Genomic DNA, 24,718 nt, shown 5'->3' on the forward strand with positions numbered 1-24,718 from the left:
ATCTTGATTATCTTGATGTCTTTACTCTTTGTTTTGTTTTGTTATTTTTGCTTTTCATTTTGTGATAGTTGTAAAATGTAAATAAAATCGGAATGGAAGAAATTGCAGAGGTTGCTGAAACTTTATCTCACGATGATCTCCTTGAAATAACGAAGTCGTCACTAGTTAATCTATTGCGTTCAGATTCATTGCTGTCCGATTTACCGTCTGATATAATTTTGGAGGAGATAATTTCGCTGGTATGATTAGAGTTTGTAGAAAAGTATTTAATTGGAAGATTATTCCTTTAATTTATTTTTACCTTGCTCTCTCACATTATGGCACAAATATCCCTTTTCTAAATTGCTTATTACTTTTCCTATTTATATTCAATGGCGATTTTACTCCTGGCCTTTCTGGTTTGAGGTTGCTGCTGCTTTATTTTATCAATGAGTGCTGAAAGGGGATGTCTACTGCTGCCGTAATCCTTCTCCGACGCTACCTAGATACACTGGTGCCCTAGTTTTACTCTACCCTTCAAATGTACCTCCATCCTTCCATGGATTTTAAACCCTCATTAAATTATTTGTATCTGGAACATGTAACACATTAAAATTATATTTATTTGACAGACTGCTGTAGAACATGGCCAGTCTATTAGTATCACTATCTTCAGAGAAAATGAACCATCTTTAAAAGTAATTGTAAGTAAGAGTATTTACACTATAGCACCATTTTCAGTAGAAGACTGAACAAACTTCTTAAGAGCGTTTTTTATTGTTGGGGTAATGCGGGCCAACTATACCAGACCATAGCATAAAGCTGTAAGTAAGTAGGATTAACAAAGGCACTGACTATATATAGAAGTGGTTTCCATAATAGTTTTAGGTAGCAGAGACCTAATATTCTTCCAGGGGCATACCGCCGTATCAATAATATGGGGCCTCTAAGAACTTTGATGGGACAGGAAGTGCTATCAGCCTTGTCAGTATTGTCTAGTAATAAAAAATTTATAAAAATTGAAACTAGATTTAGATGGTTTAATAAATCAATTTGCTGAAAAAAAGGCAAGCGCAAGTAAAATATTTAATTAGAATTGCTCTCAATTTGGGTTCCCTAACTCATACAAGGCTGTTCCAAAGCACATCACATCACTGCATTCTTCTCATATACAAGTTTGAAGTCAATGGCAAAATATACTCTAATGTTGCACTTTGAAATGATCGAGTAACTAATGTTATTGATTCTGTAACAGATGTTATTGAGTAAAGTTGTTTTTTTAAACATATAGACAGTCTAATTTTTCCACTAATTAAGTCATTACCTAAACAATAGGGATTTCCAATTAAAGACAAAATGGTAGAGATTGGCCTGAAAACCTCTCAAGTCTAATTTTGATCTAGTCCAGAGAGTAATATTCTGGAGCTATTGTAATAGGTTTACTTTAGTATAGTATAGTTTTTAACAGACTTCAATAAAAAAGGAGGAGGTTCTCAATTCGGTCGGTATTTTTTCTTTAGCTTTATGATCATATTTTTTTACAGGTTGCACAAAATGCAACAGTAAGAGAACTGAAGAAAGCCATTGCAAGACATTTTGAAATACACCAGCAAAGGACTGGGAATAAAGTCAAGATATCTTGGAAGTACATATGGAGGACCTATGACTTGAGCTTTGACAGTATCATTTTGGATGATAATAGCAGTTTCATAAGCAATTACGGAGTCACAAATAAAGTTACATTGAATTTTAAGAAAAAGAGAAAAAAACCAAAGCAATAATTGTAAATTATTTATTTTTATAATAACCTACATCCATAAGTAAAATAAAGATAATAATGCTTAATTAAATACAAGTAGTATTTCTTATAACAAAAATATACTTCTGTGAAAGTTATATGAAACAAATCAGACATCAGCTGCTTGTTATATTTAACATAATTTTCTTCTTTCTAGATACTTAACATAATTCTGATTAAAATCAAATGCTATAATTAGAAAAATATTTATAATAACTTTGTATTATATTATAATGTAATAAACTAATATTCTACATACCTACCTGTGTAATTTAATTTCACCAAATGTCTAGTCAAAACACATTCTATTTATATTAGTATAGTTCCATTATTATAGTATTGAATTAAATTCAAGCTTAGTCAAAGCGTCATAACCTTACATCAAAGTAACTTATATGAACAACTTTTCAAAATGGATTTTTTTTCTTGAAATTTTAATTCTTGCTTGAAATAGGCACACGACTTATGGTAACATGGAAAGTCATCCAAATTACTAACTTATTATAAGCATACATAGTGTTCACTGTTTTATAGACAAAACAAATAGTAGGGGAGCCGAAGAGAGGATTTTGGTAGTTATTCGAGCGCGGCAAATGAACATAATGGAGTATCCCTTGCACGTTGTTCAGTACCTCCATCAAGTACGAACCCTTAATATTGGTGGGTGTGATTAGGGCAACCAAAAAAAAAACAAACTTCAGAAATACTCAATCAGCACGTCAGATTAAGATAAGGTAGGTGAGTTGATAGCTAAAAGATGTACATTTCGAAAATCTGACGATTTGAGCGCAACATAATGGAATGGGAGGATTCCAAAGTTACAAAATAAAACCCTTATATTTCTGTGATCGAGCCACAGTCGTATTTATTTTTTTACTTATTTTAGAATGAGATAATCTTCTGAATAATCGCTCATGTTTACTGATGATTTCAGTAAGCAAATAATAAAAATTGTCTTTAAAGTCTGTAGCTTTTTTTCTCCACAGTTGAAAGCGATAAAAGTATATAACCATTTATTCTTTCTTTAATCTAATCTACCAAATCTAATTGATTCCAATGACGTTGTAGTAACTGCAAAATTAGCATCCCGGGCTCCCCTACTATAACATAGTATAAATTCATTGTGACGTCTGGCAAAGTTAAATCCTACGCTACTAACGGATTATATTTTGAAATCTTAGAATCCCTTCCCTATTTGTATTCAATATACCTACACAAAGACAAAGAAGCTGTATAGAATAATTTTCATCATCATTAGTCGTCAGAAAGTTACTTAGAGTACTTAGAGTACTTGTTTTATGAACGTAGTGCATATTAGAGTTATTCAAAGTCAGTCATAACATAACATAAATTCATTGTGACGTCTGGCAAAGTTAAATCCTACGCTACTAAAGGATTATATTTTGAAATCTGAGAAATCCTTACTTTATTTGTATTCAATATACACTAAGAAGTAATATAGAATAATTTTCATCATCATTAGTCGTCAGTAAGTTACTTAGAGTACTTGTTTTATGAACGTAGTGCATATTAGAGTTGTTCGAAGTCAGGTTGCGGCGGCGGCTCCTGCGGCAGGGGCTCGAAGTCGCCGAGCGTGTAGTGCGGCTCCTCGTGGCGCGGCGTGGCCAGCGGCCGGTCGTACGTGTCCTTCAGCAACTCTTGCTCGTGCTGGAATGCAACCATCATCATTATCAACTCATATTCGGCTCACTGCTGAGCACGAGTCTTCTCTCACAATGACACGTGTTAGGCAAATAGTCCACCACGCTGGCCTATAGCTCGGCAAATTCGTTCGTAACACTCCCGTGTGGTCGGTCAGTGGTCCGCGCGGGCCGGGGGGTAGCGATGCCCCGCGCGCACGGCTTTATACCCGCGCAGTCCATCCCTCTGCCCCGCGCGTTCGAGTTTAGTAGTAGTAGGACCCGCGTAGTCCTTCCCCCCCTGTCGCCCGCATATCATATGGGAGTGTCATCAACGAACTGGCCAAGCTAATAATATGGATTGGCAGACTTCACACGCATAGAGAATTAAGAAAATTCTCACGATGTTTTTCCTTCACCGTTTGAGACAATTGATATTTAATTTCTTAAAATGCACACAACTGAAAAATTGGAGGTGCAACGCGTACATTACATTACATTAACAAAATAATGCCAATGTTACTGATCATCATCATCTTTATCAGCTGATGGACGTCGACAGCTGGACAAAGCCCTTTTGCATGGACTTCTAAACACCACTGTTTCAAGCCACCAACATCCATTACATAAGTAACAAAGACGGCCGCGTGGCGCATTGGGTAGTGACCCTGGTTCCTGCATCCACGGCCGTGGGTTCGATTCCCACAACTGGAAAATATTCGTGTGATGAACATGGGTTTTTTCCAGGGTCTGTGTGTATTTATACATTATATAAGTATTTATATGTAGTATATAATTGTATATTAATATTATAATATCAACTATCTTAGTACCCATAACACAAGCTACTCTGTATGCTTACTTTGGGGCTAGATAGTGATGTGTATTGTTTAAGTATATTTATTTACATAGGATATATTTTGAGTCTATTTGTGTTTATGGCACATTTACATGATCCACATCAATAAAAATTGTTAAAAAATTCTAAAATGCACTGTATCTAAATATAATTTATTTGATGTTTCTATTGTATAGGAGTATAGTTAGGTATAAAATTAAGGTTATTTTTTTTTTTTAAATGAGTGAATACCTGATCGGACTGCAGCACGGAGGGCGGCGCGAGGTCATCCAGCGACAGCTGCGTGTTGATCACCGACGGGGGCGCGTAGTCCGGTATGGCGGCCGGCATGCTCTCCACCGCCTGCACAGGGAGCATCATCAGCCAGTGGCGTGCACACGGTTCATAACTAGGATATGCACTATTAGTGGCGTGTACAGGTATTTGTCTGGAGGGAGGCTACGCCTGTGGCTAATCACCACCCTACTGGCAAAAACGTACCGCCAAACGATTTAGCGTTCCGGTACGATGTAGTGTAGAAATCGAAAAGAATGTAGATTTTCATCCTCCTCCTAACAAGTTAGCCTGCTTCCATCTCAGACTTAGCATCATAACTTACCATTAAGTGAGATTGTAGTTAAGGGTTAAACATGTAAAGAATAAAAAAAATGTAAAATTCCTATAGCATTACAGGTTCCTACTGAGTTCTCAGGGTAGGGTACCTTAGATATTGGATAGAATGATTTTCTTCTACTTTATTTAATAGGTCCCGACTGTTTTCTAATTGCTTCTGGACTGAGCTCGTTTTTTTTCTTTTCAGTTTTTTTATACTTTATGCAGTCGGGTTTTTTTATTTGTTTAATTAATTTATTTTTTATAATAAGGTAAAGTTTTTGGCGTTGGAAGGGTAAATCTCTAGATCTAATATACGTATTACGGTGGTTTTCAATAACACAAATGTTTTAATTGAAGCTTCAATAGTTCAAAAGTAAAGCAGCCGGACTCATCACCAAGCAGTGCTGGTATGATCACGACCCTGGACTATAGTCGTGCCCACGTCTTTCCCGACTAGTTGGAGGGGATGGGAACATTGGTCATATTAAAAAAGATAAGGCAAATATTCTTATTAAAAAAAAAAAGAAATTATGATATCTCAGAGATTAGTTTACTCACAGAGTCGACAGCCTCGTCCACAGTCTTAGAGAAGGTTTCCCCACCAACGATGTTGGCGCGAGCTTCTTCTTCAGACGAGTACGCGCTCGTGTGACCAGTCACCAGCAAGTGTGACAACATGTCCGTGCCTGTTACAACAAATATTTATTAATATCAATGTTTTACAAAAATAGAGTAACAATGGCGAATATCACACCATTCGACTATGTATATCCTAATTTTTATTCATATTATAGGACAGACAGACAAATAAACAGGCCAGTATAATGCGATGTTAGTGTGCAAGTTTTCTAAGATTCAATCAGGTCCAGGTAATTAATTACGCGAGATTTAAATTACACAGTCTTATACATACAACTTTTTATTTCACTACAGCGAGGAAAATGCAAATACAGACAATTTTGTTCATGAATTTGAGTGCGATGCATCTTCATTTTTTAATTCCTCTATGCTGATCACTGATAGATGTAACTGAACACAAAAAAAAACTTTAAATATGTAGTTATCTGAAGTAAAGGCGATCGGCGTACGTACCGATGTCGGTGCAGTACCCGCACACGCAGTGCAGGCGCGCGGGCGCGCGGCGCGGCGCCGTCTCCAGCGAGTGCGGGCCGGCGCAGTAGCCGCTGTGGCGCAGCATGCCGCGGTAGCACGACGTCGCGTAGCAGCACTTGCTGCACGTCGTGCGCCCTCTGCACACACGACAGAAACCATTCAACCAATTATATTACATGTAGTAACTGTATACTTTGGTGTGTGAAACATCAAAAGGATATAGATTTATTCCACAATATTCTCAACAATTAGAAGCGCTTAGTAACTAATGTATTAAATGCCAATACTTAATATTATTTGTAATAATTGACTTTTAATTGTAAATGTAATAATAGTAATAACATAATAGTAATTGTATTGTAATCTTTATAGTAGGGGAGCCCAAGATGCTAACTTTGCAGTTACTCGAGCGTCATGGGGCCGATTACATTTGGTAGATTAAATTAAAGGAAGAATAAATGGTTATTTACTATATTCGCTTTAAGCGGTGGAAAAAAACTACAGACTTTAAAAGCAATTTTTATTACTTTGGCTTACTGAAATTGTCAGAAAATTTTAGCGATTAATTAAGAAGTTATTTCCTTCAAAATAAGTAAAAAATTAATCGCACTCATAACTCGAGAACTAAAATATAAGGGCTTTATTTTGTAACTGTAAAACTCTCCCATTCCATTACGTTACGCTCAAGTCGTCAGATTTTCGAAATGTGCAGTTTTTAGCTACCAACTCACCTACCTTATCTTAATCTGACGAGCTGGTTGAGTATTTCTGAAGTTAGTTTTTTATTTGGTTGCTGTAAACGTACCCACCAATATTAAGGGCTCATACTTGGTGGAGGTACTCAACAACGTGCAAGGTATAATCCCTTATGTGTATCTACCGCGCTCGAGTAACTGCAGAAATCCCCTCTTCGGCTTCCCAGCTATTAGTAATGTATTTTTTTATATCATTTTCTTGTTTTTATATTTAATTTTGAGACTTGTTTTTTTTTTATTTTCATTGCTTTTAGTTTATTGAAGTCTGACATTTTTTTGCATATTAATTTGCATTGTTTAATTTGACATTCATTAATTTTTGACAACTGTAGTATTGACATAACGAATGACGTGATAACCTGTTTCGTGAAAAAGACATATAGTAGATGATCCGTATTAGAAACGACCTTCCCCATCGACCCATCTGTTTAATGGATGAAAAATGTTTTACAAAAAATTTAGTATGTTAAAAAATATACTGTAGTAGGTTTGGCTGAAATTTATAAATTAATAAAAGGAAGATACATAATACTCTGGATTAACACATAGGCTACTCGTGAAAAAATCATAGTTTCCTGATATTTGCGAAAAACTGATGATTTTGATGGTAATCATTTTTGTAACTCTTTCACGCTTCGACTACTGAACCGAATTAATTGAAATTTGAAAAAGAGATAGCTATAATAATCTCTTTTTTATAGAACCTTCCCTGGATTAACACATAAGCTAATCCATGATTTTTGCAAGAACTGAAGGTTATAGTGGTATGAATGTTTGTTTCTCTTTCACGATGCAACTACTGAACCGAATTAGCTGAAATTTAGAATGGAGATAGATTATAACCTGAATTAACACAAAGGCTACTTTTTATCCCGGAAAAAAATATGTTTCCCATGGGATTTGTGATATACAGAATGTCATACAGACAGTGCCTCAGGCGTTTGCTAAATAAAATAACATTCGAAATACTTTTATCCCGGAAAATTCCTGTGGGTTAAGGGATGAAATTCAATTTTGTGTCGGAAAAATAAATTTACTAATTTGTAAGTATGTTTGTTTGCGCTGTGGCTACTAAAGCAATTTGGCTGAAATTTGGAATGGATATAGATTTTACTTTGGATTAACATACAGGCTATACTTTTTATTCTGGAAAAATCCATGGTACCCGCAGGATATGTCCGTTAGTATTATATAAGTCAAAATCAGGAACTTATGGTCCAAAGAAACACAGGATCAAAGAAGTCGAACAATGCAAGGTATAATAAAATACTAACAGGAAATGTTTGTCCGTGTCGAGCGGCGTGTCGCACTCACGGCAGACGGCGCCGGCGGGCAGCACTAGTGTCACGCCCTCGTATGTCTCGCTGATGTTGTGGTTCGCGCAGTCTTTCACTGGCGGACGGGCTTTGTTCTATAACGAAATCAAAAAGTTAGAAAAAAGAGTTCTTCCTATAAGGAAGGCCTGTTAAAATTAAAATGGCTGATAATAATTTGGATGTCTTCTTTAATAATTATTTTGATCATTTTATAACAAAATCGCTAAAATACATCGCTACATCTAAAACAAAAAAATGTAAATAAATACTAGTTACCAAATTTTTGACAAAAATACCCATGGCCTTTCATTTTCTTAGGCTCAAAAAAAGTAGAATTAGGCTTTTTTTTTCATTCTTTACAAGTTAGCCCTTGACTACAATCTCACCTGATGGTAAGTGATGATGCAATCTAAGATGGAATCGGGCTAACTTGTTAGGAGGAGAATGAAATCCACACCCCTTTCGGTGTCTACTCGACGTCGTACCGGAACGCTAAATCGCTTGGCGGTACGTCTTTGTCGGTAGGGTGATAACTAGCCCGTCTTAATATATAACACGCATATTTTATGCATGGGCTTGACTATAACTATGCCTGATGGAAGACATTGATTTGGTCTAGAATGGAACGCGCTAGTCGAATAAGTGCTTATTCACTGTATTTACCAGTACTTTACCTTGGGCTGGTTGATGAGATGTTCCTCAGAGCACAGCGGAATGGCGTCTTCCACGCTGGTGTGATCGCGGATCTGGTGCTCTTTCAGTTGCCCTGAAATAAAACAATATAACTATTAGCGTTTTAGATCTATAGTATATAATTAATAAGTATAAAAAAAAATCAATTATAGAGTCTTTATTATCCTCATAACAGGAATTTGAAAGAAGAGTCTAGTCTGAGATGGATCGGCAATGCAAGCCAACTGAAAAAGTCCTAGAACATTGGTCGCTTTGCATTTGACTACAATTTAGTATCTGTCCCTCTCGCCCCCCTTGGTCATGACCCCAAACACGGGAGCCAAACAACGGCCACAAAAGCCGTAACCGACTTGTTTTTTGTTATGACTATATAAACGATCAAATGGCTTGGAAATTAAATGTGTTACATGGCGCGTTTTCGACTAATTAATATCTCCATTTTCTTATAATATTGACAATCTGTTGTTGTCAATATTATATATAATTTAAAGAAATGAATATTGACTATTGACGTTAACAAACTGTAGTACTTTTTTCTTTTTTTTTTAAATGTATTCACACTATTAACAAACAAATCAATAAAGACTCACCGAGATGTACGAACTTCAGCACACAGCGGTTGCACTTCACTTCAAGGTCCTTGTCCTGGTGCTGCTTCAGGTGCTCGACGTACAGCAAAACGTTAGCCGTCAGCTCGTAGCCGTCCGCGTACACCGGGATCACCTGCCACGAAAATCAAGGTAACAAGTTAAATCTTGATAAATCATCTGATGATGATGATTCACCTTGAGAAACTTGTAAAGATTAAAAACAACAAAAAAAAGTTAGGAAGAGGAGGGGGAGGGGGGATGATGACGAGCACCTTGAAGCAGTGCGGGCAGCAGAGCGCGGCGGCGCGGCGGTGGCAGGCGCGCTGGTGGTCGACGGTGGCGCGGTGCGCGGAGCTGCGGTAGGCGCAGGCGCCGCACGCGTACGGCAGCTCGCGCGGCATGTGCGTCTTCTGCATGTGCGTCGCCAGCGTCAGCACCGCCGCGAAACGGACCTGGTGGTACGAAACTCATGTTTGGACACACTTTGAAGGTTATAGTACCTAATTGACGTCATTCTGAATCCAATATGGCGGCAAAAAGATGACCAACTGGAATACGATTAAGGGCCGGTGTTCAAAATTTAAAATTCAAATGTATTGTCACTTTCTTGTTAAGGCGAATATCTTAGCATTTCATGGATTCACCGTGCGGGTGCCGGGTCCATCGCGGGGTAGAGAGAAAAACTCCGAGCAGAGTCCTGAACTTGTGACTACAGGATGTAGGGTTAAGGGATTCTTTGACGATCGATCAACACTCCCCGTTCTCCGCTTGTGTTGTTCTCCCTGCCTAGCCAAATTTGGTAAGATCCTATTACAGCAGCTTTGGATATTCTTTAGAGGCCAAGATCTTTAAAAAAGTTATAGAGAGATTTTGCTGGTAATCCTCTCGCACCTATACTTCTACAGCATACAGAGTAACTACATAGCCACTTTTAGTTAGTTCATTTGTTAAGAAAAAACTTGTGAATGTCCGAAACTTATGTGAAAATGGTGAATGGTTATTGAAGTGAAACATTTTCCATCGCCTTGATGTTTTGCATGTCACATTACAGGCGGCCGGGAAGTAAAGGGGTCTCAGCTTAGCAGCTAAGGCCACATCGTGGTTTCATATAACAACACCACGTGTTTTTTCAATATGTATTTTTTTTTATCTAGTTTAGCTCACCTCACAGATGAGGCAAGCGTAGGTGAAGACGTCGGGCGCCTTGGTGCCGATGGGGTGCGCGCTGTTCAAGTGGCTGGCCACCTCGTCGTCGGTGGCGAAGCGCGCGAGGCAGTAGCGGCACTGCGGCGCGGCGTCGCAGCCCGCGGGCGACGGCACCAGGTGCTTGAATATGTGCTCCATGAGCGGGAGGCTTTCGTTGAACTCCACGTGGCAGATGGGACACTACAAAATAAAAAAAAAAACATTTTTATTGCTGACTATGGGGTCATAGGGCTCAAAAGGCGATGGAGCAAACTGTGCGCGATATATATTTCTGAGTAATCAGAAATAGGAAGGTTCACAGAACAATTAATACATTCTAATGTAATAATGAAAATGCAGAAAAATTATGCAATGATACCTAAATGAGATTTTGTTGAACTTTATCTCATAAAAAGAAAGAAACGCACTCAGAAGTAGGTGGAGCAATCTATGCGCGGTATATCTCTGAGTAATCAAATCAGAAATAGGAAGGTTCGCAGAAGAATTAATACATTTTAATATAATAATGAAATTGCAGAAAAAATATGCAATGTTACCTCAAATGAGATTGAGGTCAACTTTATCTCATAAAAGGAAACAAGGCACCATAATTTTGTAGATAAAAATTCTCAACAAAACAGCAATAGCAACATTGTCCATGTTTTCCTTCATCGGCCTGTAGCAAAACCTCGTCAACATCACCATCTCTTTGGGCTTGATCTTTTTGATGTTCTCGAGCGGAATGTCTTCTTATCTCACGTCAGATCTACAGTCTACACCTTTGAGATCGCGTCAAATTCTTTATTGCATTGGATTGACTGTAATCTGGCTAGATGGAGCAGTACTCGGCAGTAAAGGTTGCCTAAAAAATGCGTATTAACTCTTGCCTTTAAAGTGTGAATATACCATATAGAAAGAAAATAAATACAGTTAAAGCGCATCACTATGAGAGGTTCACATCACTAGTTTATGAGCTCTTCAGCTAAAATTCTGTAGAGTCTGTAGAACTTATACACGCTCTGTTTTTAACCTGCGACTAAACAAGGCGTTATACCTATACTACTAATATTATAAACGCGATAGTTTGTAAGGATGTTTGTTACTCTTTAACGCCGCTACTACTGAAGCGATTTGGCAGAAATTTGGAAAGAAAATAGATTTTACTCTGGATTAACACATGTAGCCTATGTGTCAATAATTTTATCCCGAAAAAATCCATGGTTTCCCGAGATTTGCGAAAACTGATGATTTTGATGATATGAATGTTTGTTACTCTTTGACGCCTCGATTACTGAACCGAATTAGCTGAAATTTGGTTTTAATATATATTATAGCCTGGATTAACACATAGGCTACTTTTTATTCCGGAAAAATCCATGGACGAAGTCGCTGGCGTCCGCTAGTAACAAATAATTGTTTAGACAAAAATACTAACCAAAACCGCAATAGCAATGTTGTCCACAGCATCCTCCTTCGTCTGTCCGTAGTAGAACCTCTCCAAGGACACCGTCTCCTCGGGCTTGATCTCCTTCTTGATGCTCTTGAGCGGCACGTCGTCCAGGTCGAGGTCGTCGTCCACGTACGAACGGACAGTCTTGCGGCGCCCGCGCGGCGTCGGCGTCGGCGCGCCCGACGGCTCCGACTCTTTCTCCACTTTGGTCTTCTCTTTCTCCTTCTCTTGCTTGATTTTAGTGCGACGAAGAGCTAACGGAATCTAGAAAATATTGGAATGCGTCATTTTTTCAATAGTTGATCGACAATATGGATGATGACGGTTTTTTAAATTGTATATAAATTAAAAATATGCTCCATAGTAAAGCAATTTTGTACAAGTAATAAGGTATGTGCGATCATTACTTTCGGAGCTACAGGCATTTCGTTAATAACCCATATTTGGCTCACCGCTGAGCTCGAGTCTCCGCTAAGAATGAGAGGGGTTAGGCCTTAGTTCTCCACGCTAGCCCAATGCCGCGGACTTCACACGCGCAGAGAATTATGAAAATTCTCTGGTATGCAGGTTTCATCACGATGTTTTCCTTCACCGTTTGAGACACGTGATATTTAAATTCTTAAAATGCACACAACTGTAAAGTTGGGAGGTGCATGCGCCAGAGCAGATTCGAACTCACACCCTCCGAAATCGGAGGCAGAGGTCATATCCACTGGGCTATTATCACGGCCTTTGAAACTTAATATACGCTCGCAAAATTAGGTGAACTAGTTTTCGTCTTAACAAAGTGAAAGAAGTATATACCTCTTCATCCTCGTCATCATCTATGTAGGTGGTCTTCTCCTTCTTTCTCTTCTTGGGAGGCGGTATGGGTACGGGCGACGGCTCCTTCTTCTTTCTATTTCTTTTGCCACGAACTTCAGGCTCCGGTGGATCTTCGTTTTTATTTTTCTAAGTAAAAAATATATTAATTAGAGACAAAAGAAAATTTTTACAACATAAATATTACGCACTAATTTTCGTATTCCTGTCAGCAAACCCTTTCAATTGATATCCATATCATGGGGGTGGATTTCAAACAGCCAGTCCGCCAACTTGGGGAGGCCGCCATATTGGTTTTGTAATGAAGTTTCTTAGCTAGTCATGTATTGTCATCAGAACTCAGAGCGTGTGCAAAATTTCATCCTAATCGAAGACCGGGAAGTGGGTCAAATTAAGATTCCAAGATTTTCTTACATACATAGTTACAAGTGAAGCTAATATAAGCGTGTTGAAAAAATGAAGAGTGTACCTTAGTGGGAAACTTCCAGTTCTTGAAGGGGTTGGCGGCGATCTTGTTGAGGCGGATGGTGATGGGGTCCTTCGCGTCCAGCTTGGTTTGTTCCGCGATGTGCGCCACTATGTTGTCGAACGCTTGCCCGGGGGATATGCCGAACCTGGGGTTGCGTTTCTTACTTTTATATCTATATATATACAGTGGCTTGCATAAAGTTTTTAAGTAGGATATGCACTATAAGTAAAATTGGAAAACTCCTTGTATAACTATGAATTCTGTGGCAATCCGTGATTAAAGAGACTTAAACAATATTTAATAGGGTTTTTTACAATGATAATTATAGTATAGATCGGTTACGTCCCTACAAAATCACCGCAAAAAGTGATCCGAATAATAGGCTACAAAAACTGAGCGCACACATGCACAATTTTGTTTTTAATTCCATTACTTATTTATGTTTATAACTATATATAGTTTTTCATCATCATCATCATCATATCAGCCGATGGACGTCCACTGCAGGACATAGGCCTTTTGTAGGGACTTCCAAACATCACGATACTGAGCCAACTGCATCCAGCGAATCCCTGCGACTCGCTTGATGTCGTCAGTCCACCTGGTGGGGGGTCGGCCAACACTGCGCTTACTAGTGCGGGGTCGCCATTCCAGCACTTTGGGACCCCAACGTCCATCGGCTCTTCGCACTATGTGCCCCGCCCATTGCCACTTCAGCTTCGCAACTCGTTGAGCTATGTCAGTGACTTTGGTTCTTCTGCGGATCTCCTCATTTCTGATTCGATCACGCAGAGATACTCCTAACATAGCTCGTTCCATCGCCCGCTGTGTGACTCTGAGCCTTCTTATGAGGCCCATAGTTAGCGACCAAGTCTCGGAACCATAGGTCATCACTGGCAACACGCACTGTTCGAAGACTTTTGTCTTCAGGCACTGAGGAATTTCTGACGAAAAGATGTCGCGAAGTTTCCCGAATGCAGCCCAGCCGAGTTGGATTCGACGGTTCACCTCTTTCTCGAAATTGGACCTACCTAACTGGATCATATGTCCTAGGTATATGTATTCGTCTACAATTTCGAGTGCAGCGTTCTCAACTATAACTGGGTGGAGCGATACATGAGCATTACACATTATTTTTGTTTTGCCCATGTTCATTTTCAGGCCCACCTGTTGAGAAACGCTGCTGAGGTCATTGAGCATGGTACTAAGGTCATCCAGAGTCTGTGCCATGATGACTACATCATCCGCGAACCGCAGTTGAGTGATGTACTCGCCATTGATGTTGATGCCAAGTCCGCCCCAGTCCAGAAGCTTAAAGACGTCTTCCAATGCGGCGGTAAATAGCTTCGGAGAGATCACATCTCCCTGACGCACTCCTCGCTGCAACTGGATTGGCCTCGTAGTCTGATCCTGAATACGGACTGACATAGTGGCGTTTTCGTACAAGCACTTCAACGCTTGGATATACCTGTAATCAATTCGGCATCTCTGCAATGACCTTAGCACAGCCCAGGTTTCCACCGAATCGAAGGCTTTCTCATAGTCCACAAACGCTAAGCAAAGTGGCTGGTTATACTCGTGAGTCTTCTGTATAACCTGCCGCAGCGTATGGATGTGGTCTATGGTACTAAAGCCTTTTCGGAAACCGGCTTGTTCGGGAGGCTGGAAGTCGTCAAACCTATTAGCGAGACGATTCGTAATGACTCTCGAGAACAATTTGTAAACATGGCTCAGCAGCGAGATGGGTCTGTAATTCTTCAGCAAGGTGTTGTCACCTTTTTTGAAGAACAGAACCACCACGCTCCTATGCCACGCCTCAGGCGTCGTGCCCTCGTGAATGACGGAATTGAACAATCGCTGAAGGACTTTAAGTATCGGTTTTCCACCCGCTTTCAGGAGTTCTGCTGTGATTCCGTCCTCACCTGGCGCCTTATTGTTCTTCAGGTGTTTGAGAGCCACACTAATCTCGTATAGGCTGACGTCCGGGATATCTTCGGTATAGTGTCGGGTCAACTTGGCTCTGGGGTCTTTAGCCAAGTTGTCAACAGGCTGCTGGGTAGTCGTGTATAGCTGTCCATAGAACTTCTCGACCTCACTTAATAACTCGGGCTTGGAAGAAATCAGATTACCGTGCTCGGTCTTCAAACGCGTCAGCTGCCTCTGTCCAATAGACAGATCTCTGGCGAAAACTTTCGAGCCGCGATTGTTTTCAATCGCATTTTTAATACGCTCGGTATTGAAGTTTCGCAAGTCGCTGGTTTGCGACTTAGAGATCTGTCTACTGATTTGTCGGTATTTTGACGCATCTGCTGAAGACTGCAATCTCATTTCTTGCCTCTCTTCCATGAGTTTAAGTGTATGGTCTGAGAACTTTTTGGTTCTTTTCGTACGGTGGGTCTTATAGAACTTAGACCCAACGGAATGGACAGTTTCCACGAACCTGTTGTTCAGATCGTCCACAGTTTCGCAATTTGCTAGGCAATCAAAGCGGTTCTGCAGTTCTAGTTGAAAGGACTCGGGGTTTTGGATATGGGCACGAGTAGGTCGGAGCGTAGACTTCACCAGTCGATACCGTTCCAGCTGAACGTTGATATTCAACGTGCCTCTAACCATTCGGTGATCGCTACCGGTTTTCACCCTATGGATCACAGAAACATCGTTGAATATTTGCCGTTTGGTAGACAAGATATATTATATATAGTTTTTACACTTCCTGAACACACAACTCGACTTTGTAGACAATATTTAGATATTATTGGTTTAAATAACGTTCGTTGTTAACATTGAGATGTGGAAATGTCCTCTTTTGAGCGCCTCATTTTAATGACCTAGTAACACATCTAACAGTATTTAACATCATTGGTTTTTTGCCGCAAATTCAAACAACATAATTTCCAATACAAAATAGCTTCAAGTTGAACCTTCAAGATCGTAAAATATTTTGGATGGATTTATAATCTATACTTATAATAAATCTGTAGAGAGGTCAATTCTGTACATAAAATATTTTTCCAAAATAACTACCAGGGGGTGATTAGTGATCGATACTGATGCCAAAAATGCAATCAGTAAAATTTTTGTCTGTCTGTCTGTCTGTCTGTCTGTCTGTCTGTCTGTATGTTCTTTATAGAAACAAAAACTACTGGACGAATTTTAACGAAACTTGGTACAATTATTTGACATACTCCTGGGCAGGTTATAGAATACTTTTTATTACGCTACCATCAATAGGAGCAGAGCAGTGAAGAGAAATGTTGAGAAAACGGGAGAAGTTACTCAATTTTTCAAGATTCCGTCGCGTGTACAGCCTTAATGGTTAAAGCTACATAGAAATCATGTATGACAGAAATGTTCTCCTTAAAATTATCTATAAAAACACAACAGCATATATATGTCTATCTTTTATGGTTGACTCACAATAATACGTGTAACTCCCGATAGCTTAGCAGTTCGAAGCTTTCTAATTATATTTGTCTACTCTTATGTTTATAACACTCATCACTCATCCCTAATAAGAAAGTTATCATTATTACCTATTCAATAAAAAACGAATCATAAAAATTGGTAAAGAAACACCAAAGTTATACATGAAATACGCTAAGCCATCGCGCGTGAATACTAATTCATGCTTTAAGGATTATTTTTGTGTAACGGTTGCCGCGCTCGACGCTACTCGCGGTAGGAGAAATAAATAAAGAAGTGCAGCCTTAATGAGTAGGGTAGGGGTAGGGTAGGGTAGGGTAGGGGTAGGGCAGGAGTAGGGTAGGGTAGGGGTAGGGTTGGGGTAGGGGTAGGGTTGGGATAGGGTAGAGGTAGGTTAGGGTAGGGTAGGATAGGGGTAGTTGAAAGTTTACAATGACTTTCACGCGGACGAAGTCGCGGGCGTCCGCTAGTTTAAAATATAATCTTACTTTTCTCTCCAAACAAGTTCATCCAAAAACTGCTGTATAATCTGCCTCGACAGTAGAGACAACGTATTCTGGAACATTCTGGGCACGATCCTTCTCAAGTACTCCATGATGTTCGCATTGCTGTGTTTCGCTGGTTGTTCAGAGTGCGACGATGACTGATGTACAGTCTTAAAGCCCATGGAGATAAGGGTGCCTTTGTCAACAGTCAGGTCGGTGAGGATAACGGAAGAAGGATGGACCCAACCGGTGAGAGGTTCCAGGATCTTCTGGAAACGTTTCTTGTAATTCTTCTCGTATTCCGCTAGAGGCTCGACAGCGCGAAGACGGATCTGAAACCAGTATATAATCAGTACAAACAGTCAGATTTACATCTTACATATAAAATAAGCTAAGCTTCAGCAATAAAAGTAACAAGAAGGCGGGACCACAAGACCCCCGCCCTGGACCTCTACTATGAAGACGGACGCTTACGCGTTTGTAGTGTCAGAAAATAGACTTCAATAACTGTTACATAGACTATACTTAGTTATAGCTTGGCAACTTTGTTCGTAACACTCCCGATAGGCCGCGCGGGCCGGGGGGCGTGTAGCGATGAATGAAAAATTGACGGCTGATGCACCTGACTTTCTTGCACGCACGATTTCACAACCGCGCAGTCGTTCCCCTCGTCTCCCGCATATCATTGTGTGTGTTCGTTTAGGAAACGCTTGAAAAAATAAAAACCTTTCGGTGCTTGTAAAGTAAGCCTTGTAAAGTACATCTCCACACCCTGATAGAGATTTTTATAGAGTCAAACATCATCCTAAGCCCACCAACTTGCATTTGCAGTGTGGTGGGCTATATACCTATAAAGTCGGCATCTGTAGTGGGCTATTCAGATAAGCTTATGACAACACTTACCACTTTCTCAACAGGATCCAAAACACCCAAAACTTCAACTTTAACCTGCCTCTGTGTGCCATCATGGCTCGTAGTTCCCAAAGATATCACACCCACTTCGATCTTCTTGCCCGAACCACCCAACAAACCCATGTGGTTGTGTATGGCGGACGTGCAAACAGCTCTCAACCATGTGAAAAGGCCTTTCACGTACAAATTGTCCACTTTGACCCACTGGACCACATTCTGGACGTTGGTCTGACAGGCCCAATGGTACACCAGCTTGAGGATCACGCTCGGAGGGAAGGTGGCACCTTCGAATATGGAGCTGGAGAACACGGACACGAAACGTGTGGGACAGCATTCCGATATCCACACATAGCCACCGGAGTATGGGAACTTCGATACATCGGAGTACATGCCTGGGAATATGTTTGATTACATAAATAACTGTATGATTGGTCTACTTGGTTAAGGTTTGGTTCTCTGCACTCATACAATAACACTGTCAAAAATGTAGAGTAAAATTGCCTGAAATCATACTCCTAAGGAATCCATTATTATTATAGGAGCATGGCTGTGACTTGTGAATCTTTATGCAATCTTAGCCTATGTTACAGACAATAAAAATGTTGCAAGTAATATGACATTAATCCAAAATCTAGTTAGCTAACTAACTTTGTTTGTTGGTTAGTATACTGTGGTTTGGATCTATGCCCAAAAGACAGTATACCCAATTATACTTTTTTTATATGAAGCCAACAATGATAATTGTATACTATAGATCGGTTATGTCCCCTACAAAATCACTGCAAAAAGTGATCCGAATAATAGGCTACAAAACTGAGCACAATTTTGTCTTTAATTCCATTATTTTTTACACTTCTTGAACACTACTCGACATTGTAGAAGATATTTAGGTATTATTTGTTTAAATACGTTCGTTGTTGACCACAACTAACATTGAGATGTGGAAATTTCCTCTTTTGAGCGCCTCATTTTTCATGACCTAGTAACACATCTAACAGTATTTAACATCATTGAAAACCAATAGGTGAAATTGTACTATAGGACAAGACTCACCCAGTTTGAGCTTGTTCCCGGCGTGGACGGCACAGCGCTGCTCGGAGCGCACGAGCCCCTGCTGGATGAGCCACTCGGTGAACTTCATGGGCGTGTGGATGAGCACCGACTTCACCTTGCCGTCCAGCGCCGCGCGGTCCGACGGCGGCGGCGCCTCCTTAGAGCGCAGGTAGGGCCGAGCCACCACCACCAATGATGGGAACGTTTTGCCTGCATAACAACAATTTGTACCACTGAGCCACAATGAAAAGAAAAGAGGAAAATAATACACCAGGAAGATCAGCACGGAGGAATGCCATGCGGTTCCATACTGATCATGGAGTACAGGAGAGTTTAAATAAATAAATAAATAAATATACTTAAACAATACACATCACTATCTAGCCCCAAAGTAAGCATACAGAGTAGCTTGAGTTATGGGTGCTAAGATAGTTGATATTATAATATTAATATACAATTATATACTACATATAAATACTTATATAATGTATAAATACACACAGACACTGGAAAACACCCATGCTCATCACACGAATATTTTCCAGTTGTGGGAATCAAACCCAGTTTATTATTAGTCTGTGCAAGTTCGACATGCCCTGCCGACTATCCAGCAAAAATTAATAATGATTTATTTATCTTGCTATCCTCCGCAAAAGGCCGACGAACCCATGCGACAACGTCACCCAGGTCGAACAAAATACTCTCTACGCACGTTTAACCCCGAAACTGGAGCATCCTTAGGAGATGTTGACTCTACAACATGCAATTGCAAAATCCAGCAGAAGTCTGGAGAGATTTTTTCCTACCCTACAAGAAAAAATAGTACCGCCGACCAGTATATCTGTAATAGACACTCAGTCTCTCCTCTATAAGTATGACAGATTTAGAGAGTGACAGATTAAAATTATTATCACTGACAGCAGAAGTGGGTTGGCTTTGTTTAGGAGGTTATGAATTCCCTGGCACGCGACTCCTTTGCTGTTTCAAAGTATACTTTGCTAAGTAATATTTTTTTTTTTTTTTTTTTTCTTCTGGGTTTATCTGCGATCAGTATCATAACTATAAGCAGATGTGTTCTGTGATAACTTGGCTTTTCGAGTGTATTCCCCAGTGAGAATATCCCCTCATTGTTTTTATAGGTTAATAGGTTTAAATAATGTGCTTTCTTTTAAGCCTGCTCTGATATGTTGTGAATCAATTTTGAAGCCAGAACATTTGGATGACTCCTTAGTCGTGTTTTGTATTTTTCCGTGACGCTGTCAATCTCTTCATTGACAGTTTTCACCTTTAGTTGCTCGTGAATCTCGTCATTCTTTATGAACCACGGAACACCACAGATCCTTCTCAGAATCAAGTTTTGGGTCCTTTGCAGGATGGATATGTTAGAGTTGCTGGAACTTCCCCATAGCTCGATGCCATACATCCAGACCGGCTTCAATAGTACCTTATATAGCAAGAGTTTGTTATCAATGGATAGTTTGCTATTCCGACCTGCTATCCAGTGTATGTTCTTATATCTGATGTTAACCTCTTGTCTGTTTGTTTTGATATGGTGGTGCCAGGTCAAACGCCTATCAAGGTGCAATCCCAGGTATTTGACACTCTCTTTATGTGGAAGCTCAATTCCATCTAGCAATACAGGAGGGCAGATTTCTTTGCGCAGCGTAAAAGTAAATATAGTGCGTATTTCTAGCAATGTTACTTGGTTCAATAGTGAAGAAACACATTGTTCTCCACAAATGTCTTGAGTGTCAGGTGTGTGAAATAAAACGTAGATGAGTACATACCTTGTAGTTTATTGAAGGAAACTTCCCGTGAGTCAGCAATATTCTTGTTGCTCTGATCTTCCCGGGTGAGGTCGACGATGGCGGTGGCCTTGGTCGCGCTGCCCGTCAGCAGGCCGCCCACCGCCGTCGCCTCCGACGGACGCACGTTCGTCACTACGCTGTGCACATCTGCGTCCATAAACAGTTTGTTATTTTACTTACTTAAAGATTGGTCTCTCTAGAACTGCAGCAAGTTCTATGTTAGAACGGGTATCCAAAGCTGCTCTAATAGGATCTTACCAAAGGAGGTTGACGAAATTGATTTAAAACTATTATTTTATTAGATGCTTGTAAAAAAAATATTTCGAAGAAAAATATTTGTAAAAAAAATATTTCGAATTAGAGAAACTTTTATCACCAAATAAAAAAATGGAAGAAGAAAATGCATTTAATTTTATACCTAATTTATTTCAAGTTATGTACTGTTATATAATGATTTATTTATTTTGCTATCCTCCGCGAAAAGCAGACGAACCAATGCGACAACGTCACCCAGGTCTGACAAAATATTCTCTACATATGTTCCATCCCAAAACCGGAGCATACTCAGGAGATGTTGACTCTACAATCTGCAATTGCAAAGGTTTTCTCGGCTTTTCGCGGAGGATAGCAAAATAAATAAATCATTATATATTCATGATGAACTTCCGCAAAGTAACGCCTGCTTCTATCCAATATTTATGTACTGTTTTTGTATAAAATCTTAATAGGTGAAAAATTACTAGTGATTAAAACCCAAAAAGGGTTTGTTTGTTGATAAACATTAACAAGTTTGACGTTAATATATTTTACTGTTTACATTAGTTTTATTATTTAAGATCTGAGCTGTATGTAGAAATATATAAAAAAATTGCCTTAGAAACTACTACTTAGTTTCTAAGGCAATTTTTTTTATTTATTTCTAGTAGTGCTTGCTTTTAATTAACTTACTGGAAGGTGCCAATGTTTTGTCCTTAGTCTTGGTCTCTTTAGGTTCTTCTTCTCTCCTTTTCTCTTTCTCTTCTTTTTTCTTGTCTTTATCCTTCTTCTTCTTCTTGTGGCGAGGCTCTGGAGTTTTGATCCTTTCAGGTGATGGAGAATAGTCCCGATCATTCTCGGCGTATAGTGGCGCGTTCTTCTTCGGTCTACCTGCAATAACATAATAATATTGTAGGAAATAGTAGTCTGAGACGGATATGAGATCAGGTGGCGCGACTTGTTTCCGTAAATAGTGGGGAGTTAGAGACGGGTGCCGATCGGTTGGCGGGAACGACTTGCGATATAAGGCGCTCGTCGTGCGATCAACTTCAGTATACTCGTGGCATTCGAGCTGTCCACATTTCTTTATGGGTTGCTTAGGATAGGCGGAGAGAGTGACTTGAGTGGAAAAGGGGACTATTGGTTAACTGTCAAGGGCGCCCTTAACCCTACACACAATTATGAATGTTATTTAAACGGGTACATACCACGATAAAACGACGAGATTTTTATTGTCGATATTTCGACCCAGTTGCATGGATCGTGGTCCCGTCGTGACCACGATCCATGCAACTGGGTCGAAATATCGACAATAAAAATCTCGTCGTTTTATCGTGGTATGTACCCGTTTAAATAACATTCATAATGAACAACCACGAAATAAGTTTAAAACCTACACACAATGTTCACAAGTATGTGACTCCACTCAAGGTCATTCTCTACCATTCTAGGATCTTATTTTGGTTACAGTTTGATTTGTTAATTAAGTTGTCCTGACAAATGTTGTGAATCATAACCTTTGTTCGACTTTGGGTCTAACATGGAAAATATTATTTATGTGATTTTTCAAATTGTATTGACTTGACTTGACTTGAATTGAAGTCTTATACTTCTTCATATTATTAAAAAAATATTCACCTCTTTTGTTTTTGGTAACTTCTTTGCTCTCCTTGACCACAGAGAGGGAACGGGATCGGGATCTGATGATATCTGCACTCTGCCTTTCTAAATCTTTCAGTACTGGTTGCCTTCAATTATGAAACAGAATAATACATAAAATGCAATCATCTTAATTCATCCATCCATCATATTAAGAAGTTATCTATGTCTCATTTACATTATTAATCTTCCTCATTTTGATAAGGGTAACGATAATATATAGATATACATAGTAGTCTTTTGAAGTAATTCACAATCATTTTTTGTAGATCTAAGATGTTTTACGAGACAAATCTCATGAGAAAAATAAATAATTTTGACCAATAACAGCTGAGTCAAAAATTCAATCAATATTTTCAATGCTTTTGCTATTAATTAATTAATTAAGAGGGTGGTGTTGTCTGCAAAAAGGCAAGTCATTATTCATTCATTGAAACACTACTGTAAATTGGTTTTAACAGCAGTATGCAGAAGTGGCGAAGGATGGTATAATGTTGAAGGTAAGCCGTCCCAAAGAAAAGGAAATTCATACTGCTTGATACAAACTCTAGTTTCTCATACATCCATATTACATATGTATATAAATGTATGAGAGTTATTACAATAATGACTTTGCATGTATGGATTTTTAAAAGTAACCCGACGGGAATCAACCTGTATGGACTCTTTGTCGCTGGTATGTAGTATAATGGATCATTACGGGATAATACTGCTGAATCATGGGATGTTGAACTTACTTGCCAAGTAGCTGGTATGCTGTGAACTGGTTGCCGTTATAAACTACTTGTCCCCCAGTATCCTTTACCATTTCATCCAGTTTGTTTTGTATGTTGTTGTACTCATCTCCAGCATGTTTGTATGCATTCAATTGTGCTTCGGAAAGTTCTTCTTCCCAGCACTCCAACTCTAGGGTTGGGATATCCGGTCCAAAGTATAAACGCTTGTATAAGTCTGCCTCGATGATTTCAGCCTGAGGGGCAGGTGGTGACACTGCCTGGAAACAGTTATTACCATTTTGAGACTTTCTAGTTGACAATTAAATTGTATTTTAATTACCTTTTTTACTTGATTTGAAAATAAATTTAAATAAAAATTATTACATACTTTTGATAAATAACTCAATTGACTGTTGTAAACATAGTAATTTTTTGTTGTGAAGACTTTGCATATTTATTATTTAACCTCTTATGGTACCTATTAAAGGGTGTGTTTACATTTATGCTGTGCTATTGGTATTAATTAGATAATACTTGTAAGTTATTTAGTTTAAGCACAAGATAAACTTGGGACGCGCAGTCAAGCATTGCACTGTTTGCGCTGAGCTAATAGTAACATAATTGTTACTATTAGCAAAGTTGACAATTTGCGCAAAGTTGACAATTTGCGGTGGCTTTGGCGAGATAACAATGTAAACACTTATTGATTCGCCTAAACCATACTTTGATGTACTGATAAGTAATTTATAAATTAGAGTGTAGAATAATTTATAGTTCATTACCGGTTTACTAAGGTAATAAAAATAGTAACAAAAAGTCCTGGTTTATTACCTCAGTGTCCGATTTTACTTTCTTCAACTTCATTTTGATTCAGACCTTCTCTAATCCACATAAGAGGTCTATTTATATCGTAATTACAATAGTGTGTAATAGAGTTGATAATTCTTATTAATTTTATTATCTCATGTTCCACTGCAAACTTAAAAGTTTTATCAAATCGCTAATCGGAATCGGAAAGCGACGCCTAAGATTGGAAAAACAATCAAATGTCATTGTCAATATCAGTATGTCACAGATTAATAGTGGCAAACATGGAGTTATAACAGACTTTATAGCGCGGTCAAAGAGTAAATAATCACTACGT

General features: G+C 39.1%; 2 protein-coding genes across 3 annotated transcripts; one reads left to right on the plus strand and one right to left on the minus strand.

Moving 5' to 3' along the window:
- LOC112051886 (U11/U12 small nuclear ribonucleoprotein 25 kDa protein) lies at window positions 1-2,035 on the plus strand. 2 transcript variants are annotated; one of them, XM_024090712.2, is made up of 3 exons: window positions 10-239; window positions 612-683; window positions 1,524-2,035. In XM_024090712.2, exons 1-3 carry the CDS (start codon window positions 93-95, stop codon window positions 1,758-1,760), a joined length of 456 nt encoding a protein of 151 aa, XP_023946480.2. In that variant the 5' UTR covers window positions 10-92; the 3' UTR covers window positions 1,761-2,035. The 2 variants fall into 2 exon arrangements, with proteins under 2 accessions (XP_023946481.2, XP_023946480.2); XM_024090713.2 differs by lacking the exon at window positions 612-683 and having other exon boundaries at window positions 1-239.
- On the minus strand, window positions 1,758-24,629 carry LOC112055572 (uncharacterized). Its single transcript, XM_052891011.1, has 20 exons — window positions 24,406-24,629; window positions 23,596-23,852; window positions 22,838-22,947; window positions 21,893-22,090; window positions 20,924-21,091; window positions 19,137-19,346; window positions 18,075-18,475; window positions 17,175-17,503; window positions 13,264-13,408; window positions 12,777-12,923; window positions 11,958-12,236; window positions 10,502-10,723; window positions 9,610-9,789; window positions 9,338-9,470; window positions 8,729-8,820; window positions 8,013-8,149; window positions 5,963-6,120; window positions 5,429-5,556; window positions 4,508-4,618; window positions 1,758-3,445 (listed from the first exon to the last, which is right to left on the minus strand). The coding sequence occupies exons 1-20, from the start codon at window positions 24,436-24,438 to the stop codon at window positions 3,308-3,310; spliced, it is 3,576 nt and encodes a 1,191-aa protein (XP_052746971.1). The 5' UTR covers window positions 24,439-24,629; the 3' UTR covers window positions 1,758-3,307.
- Between the last annotated feature and the right edge of the window lie 89 nt (window positions 24,630-24,718).

Source organism: Bicyclus anynana, chromosome 3 (genome assembly GCF_947172395.1).
Source record: "Bicyclus anynana chromosome 3, ilBicAnyn1.1, whole genome shotgun sequence".
Lineage (NCBI taxonomy): Eukaryota > Metazoa > Arthropoda > Insecta > Lepidoptera > Nymphalidae > Bicyclus > Bicyclus anynana.

Excerpts from the sequence above, each read along its gene's own strand:
- LOC112051886 (XM_024090712.2), top strand. The coding sequence starts at position 93 with ATGGAAGAAATTGCAGAGGTTGCTGAAACTTTATCTCACGATGATCTC. Across the intron at positions 240-611 it reads TGGAGGAGATAATTTCGCTG|ACTGCTGTAGAACATGGCCA; the intron begins GTATGATTAGAG and ends TTTATTTGACAG. Across the intron at positions 684-1,523 it reads AACCATCTTTAAAAGTAATT|GTTGCACAAAATGCAACAGT; the intron begins GTAAGTAAGAGT and ends ATTTTTTTACAG.
- LOC112055572 (XM_052891011.1), bottom strand. The coding sequence starts at position 24,438 with ATGAAGTTGAAGAAAGTAAAATCGGACACTGAG. Across the intron at positions 19,347-20,923 it reads TTCCTTCAATAAACTACAAG|GCAAAACGTTCCCATCATTG; the intron begins GTATGTACTCAT and ends GTTGTTATGCAG. Across the intron at positions 12,237-12,776 it reads ATGATGACGAGGATGAAGAG|ATTCCGTTAGCTCTTCGTCG; the intron begins GTATATACTTCT and ends AATATTTTCTAG.